The sequence below is a fragment of the Rhineura floridana genome, chromosome 4 (genome assembly GCF_030035675.1).
Source record: "Rhineura floridana isolate rRhiFlo1 chromosome 4, rRhiFlo1.hap2, whole genome shotgun sequence".
Taxonomy (NCBI): domain Eukaryota; kingdom Metazoa; phylum Chordata; class Lepidosauria; order Squamata; family Rhineuridae; genus Rhineura; species Rhineura floridana.
In genome coordinates this window covers 149249260-149263369 of record NC_084483.1, presented here as the reverse complement: position 1 = coordinate 149263369, position 14110 = coordinate 149249260, and the positions used below count along the sequence as shown (strand labels likewise).

General features: G+C 39.8%; 1 protein-coding gene across 1 annotated transcript in view; it reads right to left on the bottom strand.

Annotated features, from left to right (window-relative positions):
• Positions 1–14110, bottom strand: part of TTC27 (tetratricopeptide repeat domain 27) — a 166777-nt gene that overhangs the window by 9638 nt on the left and 143029 nt on the right. The window contains exons 16-17 of the mRNA XM_061624749.1: positions 13178–13343; positions 9344–9541 (exon numbers count right to left, since the gene is read on the bottom strand). Of these exons, the coding sequence (XP_061480733.1) occupies positions 9344–9541; positions 13178–13343 (364 nt within the window). The remainder of the gene's footprint in view (positions 1–9343; positions 9542–13177; positions 13344–14110) is intronic.

Genomic DNA, 14110 nt, shown 5'->3' with positions numbered 1-14110 from the left:
GAGCTGGCTAGGTCCCAGCACAGCCAGGCTGAGGGATTTACACCAGCGTAGCCCGGCTGAGCTGGGACCCAGCCGGCTCAGATGGAGATCCACAGCAAAAAGCTCCCTCAACCCAGCACAAATGCAAACTGGATTGTGCCCTAAGTCTACTGATGTAATGCAATAATATAACATTTCTAACTAAACTTGCACATTATAAAAGAAATAAGGAAGAAAGGGCACCAGATTTATTGAAAGTTGGGAGTTTATAAATCATTGGAACACCACATTGCAAGGTGACGTTCACTCTTACACTTCTTGATGCAATTAATTAACTGATCAATCTAATTTTATAATTAGGAAACAATATTTGTCTTTTGTTTCTCTTTGTGTGTGTGATGTGCAACTATTTTTATCATTCTTCTTTTGTAATTCTTTTTTCAAAAAAAAAAAGTGTCCGATAATTATGGAAATCCTCTTCTGAGGAGACAACTTTGCTTTTGAATTTCAGCCAGTTAGTGTAGCACACATTTTAAATTTGTGAATGTGATTGCTTGTTTGTATCATTTTATGACATTAGTATTTGGGTACTTTGTGGCAGGAAAGCTGAGTTAAGCCCCACACCTCTGTTAACTAATGCCAAATTGAGCACTGACAGATTCATGTGAGCCATGCAACGCACACAATATGGGAAGGAATGTTTTCTATGATGAAAACCCTTCATAGAGTGCCAAGTCATTTCAAGTTTAGATTTGAAGTGCCAATAAGGACTGTGAGGGTGTGTGATGCTATTTTCCCCTATCTTCTCTTCTCTCTGGCAAAGGGGAGGGGGAGGGGGAAAGACAGTTTTACACTATCACAATCCTTGTTGGCAGCTCCAGCCTAAAACTTAATTGGTTTTGCGCTGCAACTTCCATGTGACAGCAGAGGTTTCACCATACAGCTGCTAGGGATAGAGCAATGCCACTCTGTGCACATAGAGGATCACAGCCAATGGCAGCTTCCTATTTTTGTCGGAAGTGTCTTTTTCTCTCTCAGTAGTTTTTGCTATTAAGCCAATAGTGAAAAACTATTAAGTTTTATTACCAGCTGATCTCAATGTTGTAAATATTTGGGGTGACAGAGACACTAGTAATGGCAATGAGGATACAGGCACCTGGGGGGATCACTATATGAATGGAGGTTTTCTCTCATATGAATTATATAAAATAACATAACTGATAATGATTGACACCACCATTATACATTCTCTCATCTTTGATCAAATATTAAAACAAAGAAGCACATTAGCACATTCAATTGTCAAGCAAATTACCAGGTTGCAAAGCTAAACTAATACTTTAAAAGAATAGAATGGTTACATTTCTTTCCTGGGCTGTACAATATAAAGTGAAAAATGGTTTTGACTCTTGGGAAATGTTAATGTTAATTGGAATAGAAAGTACATTCCTGTCTTGGCAAATCACTATGTGGGTTTTAATTTGGTGATGGAGGGATAGACTGGTTGCCGTGCCTAAAGGCTGAGAAGAAGGTATGTTAAACAGTGGCATGACATACAATGAGTTGGCAGCACAACAGATACGAAGGAGGTACATAATTGTGTTAACAAATATACATCCCACACATATATCCCACTTCCCTGAGCCTTCCAATACAATATCTGTCCCTGTCAATTAGCATTACATTTGGAAAATATGAACAACATATAAAAGAGACAGAAGCAGAGTGTTGCTGGCCACTTGCTTTGTGGCATCCAACCTTGTCTGCTCCTGAACAAAACAAAACCAAGTAAACTAAGGCAAATACCAGGAAAATCTTTACTGTAGTTACACAATCTAGCCTGCATGCTATGCTGCTTCTTAGAAAAGAAGAAGCTGTAGAATGCAGATTGCTAACATTTAACACAGACACAGCTAACCTAAATGAAAAAAATCCTGGAAACTTTCTCAAGGGAGCAAGCGCTTACAGCAAAATGGGTCAGGATAATTTAACAAGCTGTTTCCATCACCATATTCTACAATGTTTTGAAAGCTGGAAGCATTCATTTTATATCCAGAGTTTGATGCTTCTTTCACACTATGTGGCTCCTTGAAAAATTGCCACAGAGAGCTTGCTTTGATTTAATAGCTAAAGTGCACATCATGTAACCTTGGCTACAGCACAAGTGTGAAATGTTTGTTTGTAGTCTTTCCAGTTTTCTACAGTAAAATGAAAACAGTAGGTACCAATACTGTGAAATGCTTCCTTTGTATTATATTTTATAGGCACAGGGGATAAAAGCCATAACCTGGATGCCTTCCCTATGCTGTCCTAGCTAAATCTGGCTATACTAGAAACATGGTTCTCATTTAAGACATCCTAGAGATTTATTTATTAAATTTATATCCCACCCTTCCTCCCAGAAGAAGCCCAGGGCAGCAAACAAAAACAGTAAAAGCACTTTAAAACAACTTTAAAACAACAGACTTTAAAACATATTAAAATAAAACACCTTTAAAAACTTATTTTTTTAAAAAATATTTAAAACATCTTAAAAAAAACACTTTAAAAACATCTTGAAAAGCAATTCCAGCAAAGACACAGACTGGGGTAAGATCTACTTAAAAGGCTTATTGAAAGAGAAAGATCTTCAACAGGCACTGAAAAAATAACAGAGATGGCGCCTGTCTAATATTTAAGGGGAGGGAATTCCAAAGTGTCAGGGCCACAACTCTAAAGGTCTGTTTCCTGTGTGGAATAGACCTCCCGATAAGATGGAATCTGCAGAAGGCCCTCACCTGCGGAGTGCAGTGATCAACGGGATATATAAGGGTTAAGATGATCTTTCAGGTATCCTGGTCCCAAGCTGTATAGGGCTTTGTACATCCTCTTCTATTTCTATACAATAACTATTTGTATATTTGTCCCATCCCAATCTGGGTTCAGGCCTGGTTATAGGTCTGAATCAGCTTTGGTTGCCTGATGGATGATGTTTATCGGGAGAAGGATGAGGGGAGTGTGACCTTGTTATTCTCACTTGATCTCTCACCGGCTTTTGATACCATTATTGTTGTTGTTTATAGCATTGGGGACAAGATGCAACACCCCACAGCACAACTGCCAAGGGTCTGAAAGACAATCACCCAATGCTATTCTCTGAAAACAACCCTGGAGGTAGGATCGCAACCACTGTAAAACAGTGCTGCTGACAGTGATCTCACCAAGGCGGCTCAGAGAGATACTCTGGTCAAATCCACTCTGAGTAGCATGGTGTCACTAACCCATCATCTCAGTCATCATGGAGAAAGGATCTCTCCTCCACGTCTTTCCCTCAAGATCCATTTCTTTGGACTTCTCCTGTGCCCATCCTTCTTCTCACCCACATTTATTTATGTATTAGCTACTGTAAATTGTAAATTGTATTGTTTTATTGATGTATCTTGAAGTATTTTGATGTATTGATGTATTTTATTGATGTATTGATGTATTTTTATATTGGTGTTTTTTTGTAAGCCGACTTGAGAGCCTTTTGGCCGAAAGACGGGGTAGAAATAAACAACAACAACAACAACAACAATAATGGTATCAAAAGCAGGTGAGAGATGAAGTGAGAATAACAAGGTCACACTCCCCTCATCCTTCTCCCGACAACAAAAAGGGAAGAACAAGAGCCCTATTCCAAAAGATTAGAGAAATGAAAGGGAAATTAAAACCAAGAGTAGGGATGTTGAATAATCAACAGAGGAACATACTGACTGACCAAGATGAAATAAAAGGAAGATGGAAGCAAAACACTGAAGAACTCCATAAAAGAGATCCAAGAATAACAGATTCATTCACGGAGGAACCACATGATGAAGAACCAGAAATTTTAGAATGTGAGGTGAAAGCTGCTCTTAAAATTCTTGGAAGAAACAAATCACCAGGAATACACGGCATACCAATAGAGTTGCTACAAGCTACTGAGACAATCTGTCCAACTTTGACAAAAATTTGTCAAGAAATATGGAAAACTAAACAATAGCCCACAGACTGGAAGTGTTCAATATATATCCCAATTCCAAAGAAAGGGGATCCCAGGGAATGCAGTAATTATCAAACTACTGCCTTAATATCCCATGCAAGTAAAGTAATGCTCAAGAGTCTACAACAAAGGCTCTTACCATGTATGGAGCGAGAAATGCCAGATGTCAAAGCTGGATTTAGAAAGGGAAGAGGCACCAGAGATCATATCGCAAACATACATTGGATAATGGAATGGACCAAGTAATTTCAGAAGGAAATCACCCTGTGCTTTATAGATTACAGCAAAGCCTTTGACTGTGTAGATCATGAGCAACTATTGTCCTGATGCACAACCTATACTCTGGACAAGAGGCTACTGTAAGGACAGAATATGGAGAAACCAATTGGTTCCCTGTTAGACAGGGGTGCATTTTATCACCCTATTTGTTTAATCTATATGCAGAACATATCATATGGCAAGCGGGATTGGACCAAGATGAAGGAGGCGTGAAAACTGGAAGGAGAAATAGCAATAATTAAAGATATGCAGATGACACCATACTACTAGCAGAAACCAGTAATGATTTGAAACGAATGCTGATGAAAGTTAAAGAGGAAAGCACAAAAGCAGGACTACAGCTGAACGTCAAAAAGACTAAAGTAATGATAACAGAAGATTTATGCAACTTTACAGCTGACAATGAGGACATTGAACTTGTCAAGGATTATCAATACCTCGGCACAGTCATTAACCAAAATGGAGACGATAGTCAAGAAATCAGAAGAAGGCTAGGACTGGGGAGGGCAGCTATGAGAGAACTAGAAAAGGTCCTCAAATGCAAAGATGTATCACTGATCACTAAAGTCAGGATCATTCAGACCATGGTATTCCCAATCTCTATGTATGGATGTGAAAGTTGGACAGTGAAAAAAGCGGATAAGAGAAAAATCAACTCATTTGAAATGTGGTGTTGTTGGAGAGCTTTGTGCAAAGCATGGACTGCGAAAAGGAGAAATAATTTGGTGTCAGAACAAATTAAACCATAACTGTCACTAGATGATGAAACTGAGGTTATCATACTTTGGACACATAATGAGAAGACATGATTCACTAGAAGAGACAATAATGCTGGGAAAAACAGAAGGGAGTAGAAAAAGAGGAAGACCAGACAAGAGATGGATTGATTCCATAAAGGAAGGCACAGACTTGAACTTACAAGATCTGAACAGGGTGGTCCGTAACAGATACTATTGGAGGTCACTGATTCATAGGGTTGCCATAAGTCATAATCGACTTGAAGGCACATAAAACAACAACAACGAAGTAGTTGTCACAAACCAATGGGTCCAGCGTGGGCTTCTTCAGGAGCAGTTGGATCACTGCCTTTTTCAGGGCAGATGGAACCACTCCCTCTTGCAAAGATGCATTGACCACACTCTGGATCCACTCAGCCATACCCCCTCCGGCAAGTTTTAATAAGCCAAGAAGGGCAAGAGTCAAGAGGACACATCATCTGGCCAAATTGTTGAAAGCACCTTGGGTCCACATCATCTGGCTGCATCAACTGAAACTGATACCAAGAAGTTGTGGCAGATGTTTCACTGGACACCTCATTGGGGAATTCAGTAGATGTCGCATCAAGATTGCTATGGAGGTAAGCAACTTTACCCTCGAAGTGCCTTGCAAACAATTCATAGTGGGCTTCTGAAGGGTTTAAAACTCAATTTCCTGGAGTTGATGTTAACAGACTCCTGGCAATGTGAAAAAGCTCCACTGGATGGCTAACTTGAGGATGTGATGAAAGCAGGGAAGTGTTGCTGCCCTCACTGCCACACAGTAGGCATGGTTATGATGTTTTACTTGTGCCCGATCAGCCTCATAGCATGTCTTTCACCACTTGTGCTCTAGCCATCGCTGAGCCATATTAATATAAGGTGCACAGAGGATGGAAGATTGGTGGACCTCTGGCTAATTTTAGTGGATTATTTGGTGCTTATGTAGTATTCTTGAAAATATATGCTAGACATTTCACTAAGAAGGCCTTGATCTGATCAAGCAAAGCATTTATTAAATTTTGAAGCAAGGAAGCATGCTCAGCATGACTTAACACAGATGAGTTATGTTAAGGGTTCCAGAGTACCCACTTTTTTTTATAGACGAGAGAGGAGGGAGGGGGAGAGTGAGAGAGAGAGAGAGAGAGAGAGAGAGAGGTGTAGTGGTTAAGGTGTTGGACTACGACCTGGGAGACCAGGGTTCGAATCCCCACACAGCCATGAAGCTCACTGGGTGACCTTGGGCAGTCACTGCCTCTCAGCCTCAGAGGAAGGCAATGGTAAACCCCCTCTGAATACCGCTTACCATGAAATCCCTGGGATTGACTTGAAGGCAGGCCTTTTTCATATATATATATATAAAAGCTCCACACAGATAACAGCAGTTTGCCTCATTAACACACCTTGGTAACAGCATTTGTATGTTAGCAGCTGATGAAGGCGGAAGCTGAAACGTTTTCATACAATAACAACCTCTGTTTGGTTAATCACAATTACGTTCATATCCATCCATCTATCTGTCTGTCTGTCTGTCTGTCTGTCTGTCTGTCTGTCTGTCTGTCTGTCTGTCTTATACACATACAGACTGGTTGACCAAGGGGATATTAGATATAAACAAGACTTGACCTATGCAAGTCTGAAGCCATCTCACTTCTACCTTAAGTTGCAACCAGAGTCATTTTCATGGACTGAGTGGGAGTTGTTAATAAGATGTGTGGGTTTGATGACATTGAGTTTGATGTGTTTTATGTTCTATGATTCTATGCGATGACTCAAGTTTCTATATTTTTGTGTATGCCCATGAATGTGCATCTGATTTTTAAAAAGTTATGTGCTATTTTCTATTATTTCCAATAGTTCTATTGCCGACAGATTTTTTTCAAGCCCAATTGTAGCAGGAGATGGGTTACCCTCCCCACCCTCACTGCAGTCCCCAAGACCTGCTAAGCTTCAGCAATGCTGCAGCCTGAAATGCTCTGTCCATTCCCTGGGCCCTGTCATGAGCCATGCAGGGAGGGGGCAGATAGACGAGGGTGAAACAGATGAGAACTTGGACTGGGAATCTGGGGAGAGGGTAGGCAGCAGGGTGGACTCACAGGGCATCCCAGCCCCCACCTTTTGACAGCTCAGTCCCCTGAGCTCCTGACCCCCCCCATGGAAGCACCACCTGGCCCATCGGACACTCTTCAATTGGACATGCCCCTGCTGCCTGTGCCAGAGGCTCAGCCTTGGACGTCAGACATTTCCCAGCCAAGCACTGTCCAGCTTCCCACACCTGAACTGACTGTTAGCAGCCACCTTCTGTTGGAGGGGGAAGCTGAGATCAAACCACCTTCGCCCCACACTCAGAGGCGCCTGAGGTGGGAAGTTCAACAGTCAGAGCTAAGGTGGAGTCTGTATTTGCGTGTGCGATCCAAGCCTACTTAAGCTGAGCCAATGTCCTAGAGTCACAAAGTCATGCCTAGTCAGAGCAGTGCTAAGTTCCTAGAAAGAGGAGTTCAGTTAATGAGGCAAACTGCTTTGGATGTATCTATTACTTTAATCAAAAGAGAAAAAGCCACAGCTGAGTCTGAGCCTGAATCCCTTGACTTTGGGCAGGACAGCCCCAGTGGTGCTTTTAAAATGCATAGTATTAAATAGTATTAAATAGTATTAAATAGTATTAAATAGTATTAAAATATAAGGACAAAAGGTAGAATGGGAATATGCTGAATTTCTAGACTGATGACTGGTGTCAGAAATGCTATTTACTACTTTCTGCTGTTACATGTCAATGTGTAAGAGCCCTGGCCTTATAAAGGGAAATTTTGCCGGTCTGATTGAGTAGCCAGCACGTGCAAGAACTAGGGTAATGAGAATTTACAGCAGCCTCTACTCACAGGGGATGCAAAGCTGGTGGAGGATGGGTGAAGAAAACAAGATTTGTTGTATGAAGACTTTGTTTTCCCCGAGAGGGAACAATATATTGCTTTTTTGAAATAAAATAAAAAAGACAAAAAAAGGAAAATAAGGTTAAGGCTTACAAAGAGAGTTGATATGTAATCAAAAAACAGCATTGTAAGAAATGCACAATCTCTTTATCTTGTCGTTTTCTTCTTCCTGACTAATCTCATTTCCATTCCCCTCATCTTTTCCCCACTCTATCTAGTTTTCCTAATCTTACTTGCTGTTTTTGCTTTTCATCTCTTGCATTCCACCAGGCTTATTTCTCTTTCTCTTTCTTTCTTTCTTTGGCAGATTCACAAACCTCCTCTTTCTTATCTTGGTTATCTTTGTTACTTTTTCCCATATGCCTGTCAGTTTTTCCCTTGCTCCCCCCTTCACAATTAATCTATATGTTTGAATCCAGCTTCTCCGTATGTTTGTAGAGGAGATGCCACATTTATTCCCACCAGATACCTGTAGTACAGTATTTATCTGACAGCAAGTGCTGTTGAAGGAGCACACTGACCTTGCAGAATAGCTCAATAGGTAATCCCACACTGTGGTACATAGTTACATGGCACTAGATTGTAATAGTTTGATGACTGAAAACATTCTTCTCCCGAGTTCTCCTGCCTTATGATAATGCTTTAGCCATCCAAATTCAACCCCCCCAAAAAAACCAAATGGTGTAAATCAATTTACAAACTCCAAAAGTAATTTTACTTAAAACAATTTCTGAATTATTCACATGAAATATATAGAATACAATTCTGAGACATACATATGCCTAAGTCTTAATAAAATTGACATAAACTTCTGTGGATTGTATCCTTAAACTTTAACCATTTCTTAAGTGCATTATCACAATAAGAATGATGAAAAACTACATTTCACCTGCCTTGGGTGAACACCAAGGTGAACATTTCACCTGCCTTGGGTTCATCTTTCTTATTTCAATGCTCCAATCCAGGAATTCACAAACTGTGGTCCATGAGCTTCAGGTGGTCTGCGGCATGTCCGCATTAAATATTCCTATTGATTTTTAATTGTGTTTTTATTGCTTCTTTCATTTATATGGTATTTTACCATATAAATTTACCATATAAGTTTGTATTTACCATATAAGTTTGAATTGTATGGCTTGTAAATTGTAATAAAAGACAATATAAGAAATAAAAGCAACAATCAAAATACAATAGATTTGCTGACCAGGTTGTTAACAATAGAAATACTGATAGGAAGTGACATTGGACTAACTTGATTCAAAATATGTTTTCTGTTAGCAAGGCAAACCAAACAGTCACAAACCAAGCATTGCAACCTTAATATCAAAAATCAGGTATATAGTTAGTAGCCTATATCTCTGCTGATTTAAAAGTCAAATTTGATCAATAGGATCTACCTTTTCTGTATCTTCATGGTTATCACTCTGCCCATTCTCATAAAGTCTTGCATATAGTCTCCAGATTTCTCCATCATTTGTCACTCTAGAAGTCACTCTGCCAAAGAGTGCTTGCAGTTTTGCCTTTAACACTGTTGCTGTTTCTCCATTGCGATCAGCCACTCCATCCATCACTACCTTTACCAGTATCTTTAGCACCTTAGAAAAAAGATAATTTAAGTTATAATTGGATTAGCACTATAAGGTGCATTAGTGAATGTGTCTGCAACATGCGGGTTCAATTTGTACAAGCCTGCATTAAAAGCATTAATCAATGGAATTAATGTATTAAAACACTCAATGGCGCTTCCTATGTTCCATAGATGTAGAGACAGGATATACTCGGGTTATGGAAGCTAGCACATTGTTTTCTTTGAATGCACTTGATGATTGGGTTCACTGGAAGAATGTAATATAACTTAAAACACTTATCAATGACTTTGTGATTTGCTGGTGATATGTCCAGCAGCTAAGAAACAAGCTATTCTACAAGGAAAGCATTGGGGACTTTTTAGTTTAGAGAAAATGTGATTAAGAGGAGACATGATAGAAGTGTAAAAAAGTATGCATGGCATGGAGAAAGTGGACAGAGAAACATTCTTCTCCCTCTCTCATAACACCAGAACTCGTAGAAATCCTGTGTAGCTCAATGTTGAAAACTTCAGGACGGACAAAATAAAGTACTTCTTCACACAGTGCATAGTTTAACTGTGGAATTCCCTCTCCTAAGATGCAGTAATAGCCACCAACTTGGATGGCTTTAAAAGGGGATTAGACAAAAGCCACTAAGGATAAGGCTATCAATGGCTACTAGCCATGATGACTATGCCCTGCCTCTACAGTTGGAGGGAGTATTAGCAGTTGCTAGAAACTTCAGGAAGGGTGAGTTCTCTTGTGTTTAGGTCTTGCTTGTGGGCATCCCTTTGGCATCTGGTTGGCCGCTGTGAGAACAGGATACCGGCCTGGATGGGCCACTGACCTGATCCAGCAGGCTCTTATGTTCTTATGGCTGCCTTGTTTCTTAGTTGCTGGATTTATCATCAGAGATAATTTAGAAGCTCATTTAGAAGTGTTTAAGTTATATTACCTTCTTCCAGAGAACCTAATCAAGTGCATTCAAAGAAAGTAAGAGCTGCACTTTCATACAAGTACCTTTTTTATGCATGTCTCTAAGGTAATATAATCATTACAAAGTATTGAACAATACTGCAGTGAAGTCAGTTTGCTGTTCTTCCCCGCTCCACATTCCCCTAGATGTTTTGTGTCTATATAAAAAGACCAGCAAAAAAACCACACACTTCCAAACATCTAAACTTTTATCAGTGTACAATTATAAAAACCCTCTGATGTAAAATTTCAGCCTGTCAAAACATGTTCCCCAGGCTGCTTTGATGCTCAGCAAAGTTGACAGAATTCATGAGGGGGAAATGCTTTCAGAGATCAGTTCTCACATGATAAGCCACCAGTACTACACTGTAAATGGCTCCCCATGTTAAGGCTTAAAAACAAGGAAGTGGTCATTAGCAAGTTCAGGTGTCTCCTGAACCTATCAATTCTACTTCCTCCTCTGCTTTGAAAAACGTTTCTGAAAGTGAAGAGAGAAAAAAAGATTTTGCTTTTGCCTTTCCATTACAAAAACATCTGGACAAGAACCATATAACAAGCATATTATAAAGAAAGATTACATTGTGGTGTTTCCTCTGTTGGAATCTGTGTTCCATTAATTCCTATTTCAAACACACATGCATACCCTGTTCTCTCACTCCCTCTATTATAGCCACACATTGTAGTGAAGAACACTTCAAAATGCAACAAAAAATAAAATAAATAAAAAATCCACAGAGCATTTGAAGCTTTTGTCGTTCTTAGCATGATAGCATTAAAGCAACAAAAGTGGAGTCCTCCAAGGATCGGTATTTGGACCTGTGTTTTTTAACTTGTTCATAAATGATCAAGAGTTAGGGGAGAGCAGTGCAGGGGCCGAGTTTGCTGATGATACTAAATTGTTCAGGCTTGTGAAAGCAAAAATAAATTGTGAAGAGCTCCAAAAGGACCTCTCCAAACAATGGGATGTAAAATAGCAAATGTAATTCATGTGTAAAGTTATGCATATTGGAGCAAATAATCTTAATTTCACATATACACTCATGGGGTCTGAACTGGCGGTAACTGACCAGGAATGAGACCTTGGAGTTTTAGTGGATAGCTTGATGAAGATGTTGACCCAGCCTGGCCACATTTGGAATACTGTGTACAGTTCTGGTCACCTCACTTCTGAAAGGATATTGTAGAGCTGGAAAAGGTTCAAACAAGGGCAACCAGAATGATCATGGGGATGGAGCGACTCCCCTATGAGGAAAGGTTGCAGCATTTGGAGCTGTTTAGGTTAGAGAAAAGGTGAGTAAGAGGTGGCATGATAGAAGTGTATAGACAAATGTTTTACTCCCTCTCTCATAATGCTAGAACTTGTGGACATCCAATCAAGCTGAATGTTGGAAGATTCAGGACAGACAAAAGAAAGTACTTCTTCACACAGTACATAGTTAAACTATGGAATTTGCTCCCACGAAAGGCAGTGATGGCCACCAACGTGGATAGCTTCAAAAGAGGATTAGACAAATTCATGGAGGATAAGGCTATCAGTAGCTACTAGCTATGATGGGTTATGCTCTGCCTCCATAGTCTGAGGCAATATGCTTCCGAATACCAGTTGCTGGAAACCGCTCTTGTACACATGTCCTGCTTGTGGGCTTCCCATGGGCAAGTGACTAGCCACTGTGAGAACAGGATACTGCACCAGATGAGCCAGTGGCCTAATCCAGCAGGTTTTTCTTAAGTTATTAAAACTGTCCATATTTCCCTGTCAACTGGGATAATCAGTGGCACCTATCCACTATCTGAAAAAGCAACTAGTGAATGCAATGCAGCAAGGAATCTGTTGGGAAAGGAGATAATCCACCACAAATTTATTTCATTGAAAGAGGGCATTAGGCTATGTCCATAAGTCTGAACTTCTGAAAATCCAAGAGCAGATTTTAATTCTTCCCACTATTTTTGAAGTTTCACTGTCCCTGAACAAAAGTTTTAAAAGGAAAACTATGGTGATATTTAAATGTTTTATTCATTCAGGTAACATTCCTTAATGCATGCTACTGACTAAAACATCTATTCACACTGCCCAAACATTCAGGCTAAGCAGAAATCTAAGGTAGGGAATGCCAACTGGCAGCTCATGAGAAGCATCATGCTCCAACATAATATTGTTCCCTGTCCAAAAAAACTGATGGCCCACCAAACCTGGTGTACAGGGGAGGACATCATGAAGGCCAAAATGTCTTGATTTCCTCTTAAGTCCAATATAAAGAAGGCTGGAATTTTCTTTTAAAGCTCCCATGTCTTCCTCTACTCCATGAATAGCTAAGATGGTGCCCTCCAGATGTTGGACTAAAACTCTGTCATCCCTACCAACTGATTAAACTGGCTGAGGCTAACACGAGCTATAGTCCAACAATATCTGGAAAGCACAAAGTTGGCTATTCCTGCTCTACTCCAAGGGTATGTAAAAGATGCTGGGCTCAGAGTAGAAGGGAGGATGAAGAAAAGGTACCTCTATTCTTACTGAGTTAGGACAAAAAGATGCCATCATAGCTAGGGATGGATTGGCTGTGCAATTTTCATTAGGTCTTGATTTGGCTTGTCATTTATATAGAAGAAAACAGAGGTGTCTTGCAATTTCACTGTAAGATGTTAGAAATATTTCAAAGTGGACACTTGAATAAAACAGACATATCCCACCTGAACATCTTTATATTTTTCTCGTAAATCCATAAGCCTGTGATAAGCTTTAATAGCTTCTGAAAAATCTCCAACATCTGTACTGGTGAGAATGTAATTTTCCCAAATCTGCCAATGCTCATAATTACACTTGAGAGCTTCCTGAAGGGTCCGGAATGCTTTGATTCTGGTAAAAAATTAAATGTTAAAACAGAGAGAGATAAGAGATAGATTATTCCCTTCTCTTTATACCAGCACACTTCACACCATAAGTTTTATCTCTGTTATCTGTCGGCAGGGCTCCCCTACACACAGAATGACAATGACATGAGAGTTACTTCCCTGTTATGTGTGCAGCACATGAATGCAACCATTAAGATGCCCCCTGCCCCCAAAATTAGCACCTGTCTGAGAGGGTGCCAACTGCACAGAAAACACCCACATCATTGCATCGTTCACATTCAACAGACAGCATTGGGTGAGACTGCTCCACAGGGAAGCAGCTCTCATGATGTGGGGCTCTATGAAGGGGTTCTAGATTGTCCCATAACAGGATTTGGACATAATCAAAATGGTCTATCTACAATTCTTCTGTTGCATTTTTTTTTTTTTAGAAGCTGACAGAATAGGTTCCTTGAAATCTTTTCTACCAGGGAGAAAAAAACACAAGCACTCCATTTTGTTATGCATTTCTTCTGTGAAATATCTGCCAATCCAGAATTTATGGAAGATCATTGCACTCTTCCTTTACAACTAGCTAAAGTAAAAAACAATGTTTTGCACAGAATGTTGTTCATTAAAAGATGGCCAAATCGTGTATGCCTCTTTCAGCCAGAATGAAAAACAAAGACTTCTAATTTACAGTGCTCATTATGCTATTTGCCACCTACTATTCCTAACTGTTCAGTCAGAATGTTAAAAAAGTTCCCAATGATATTTTAATCCCACTGGCAT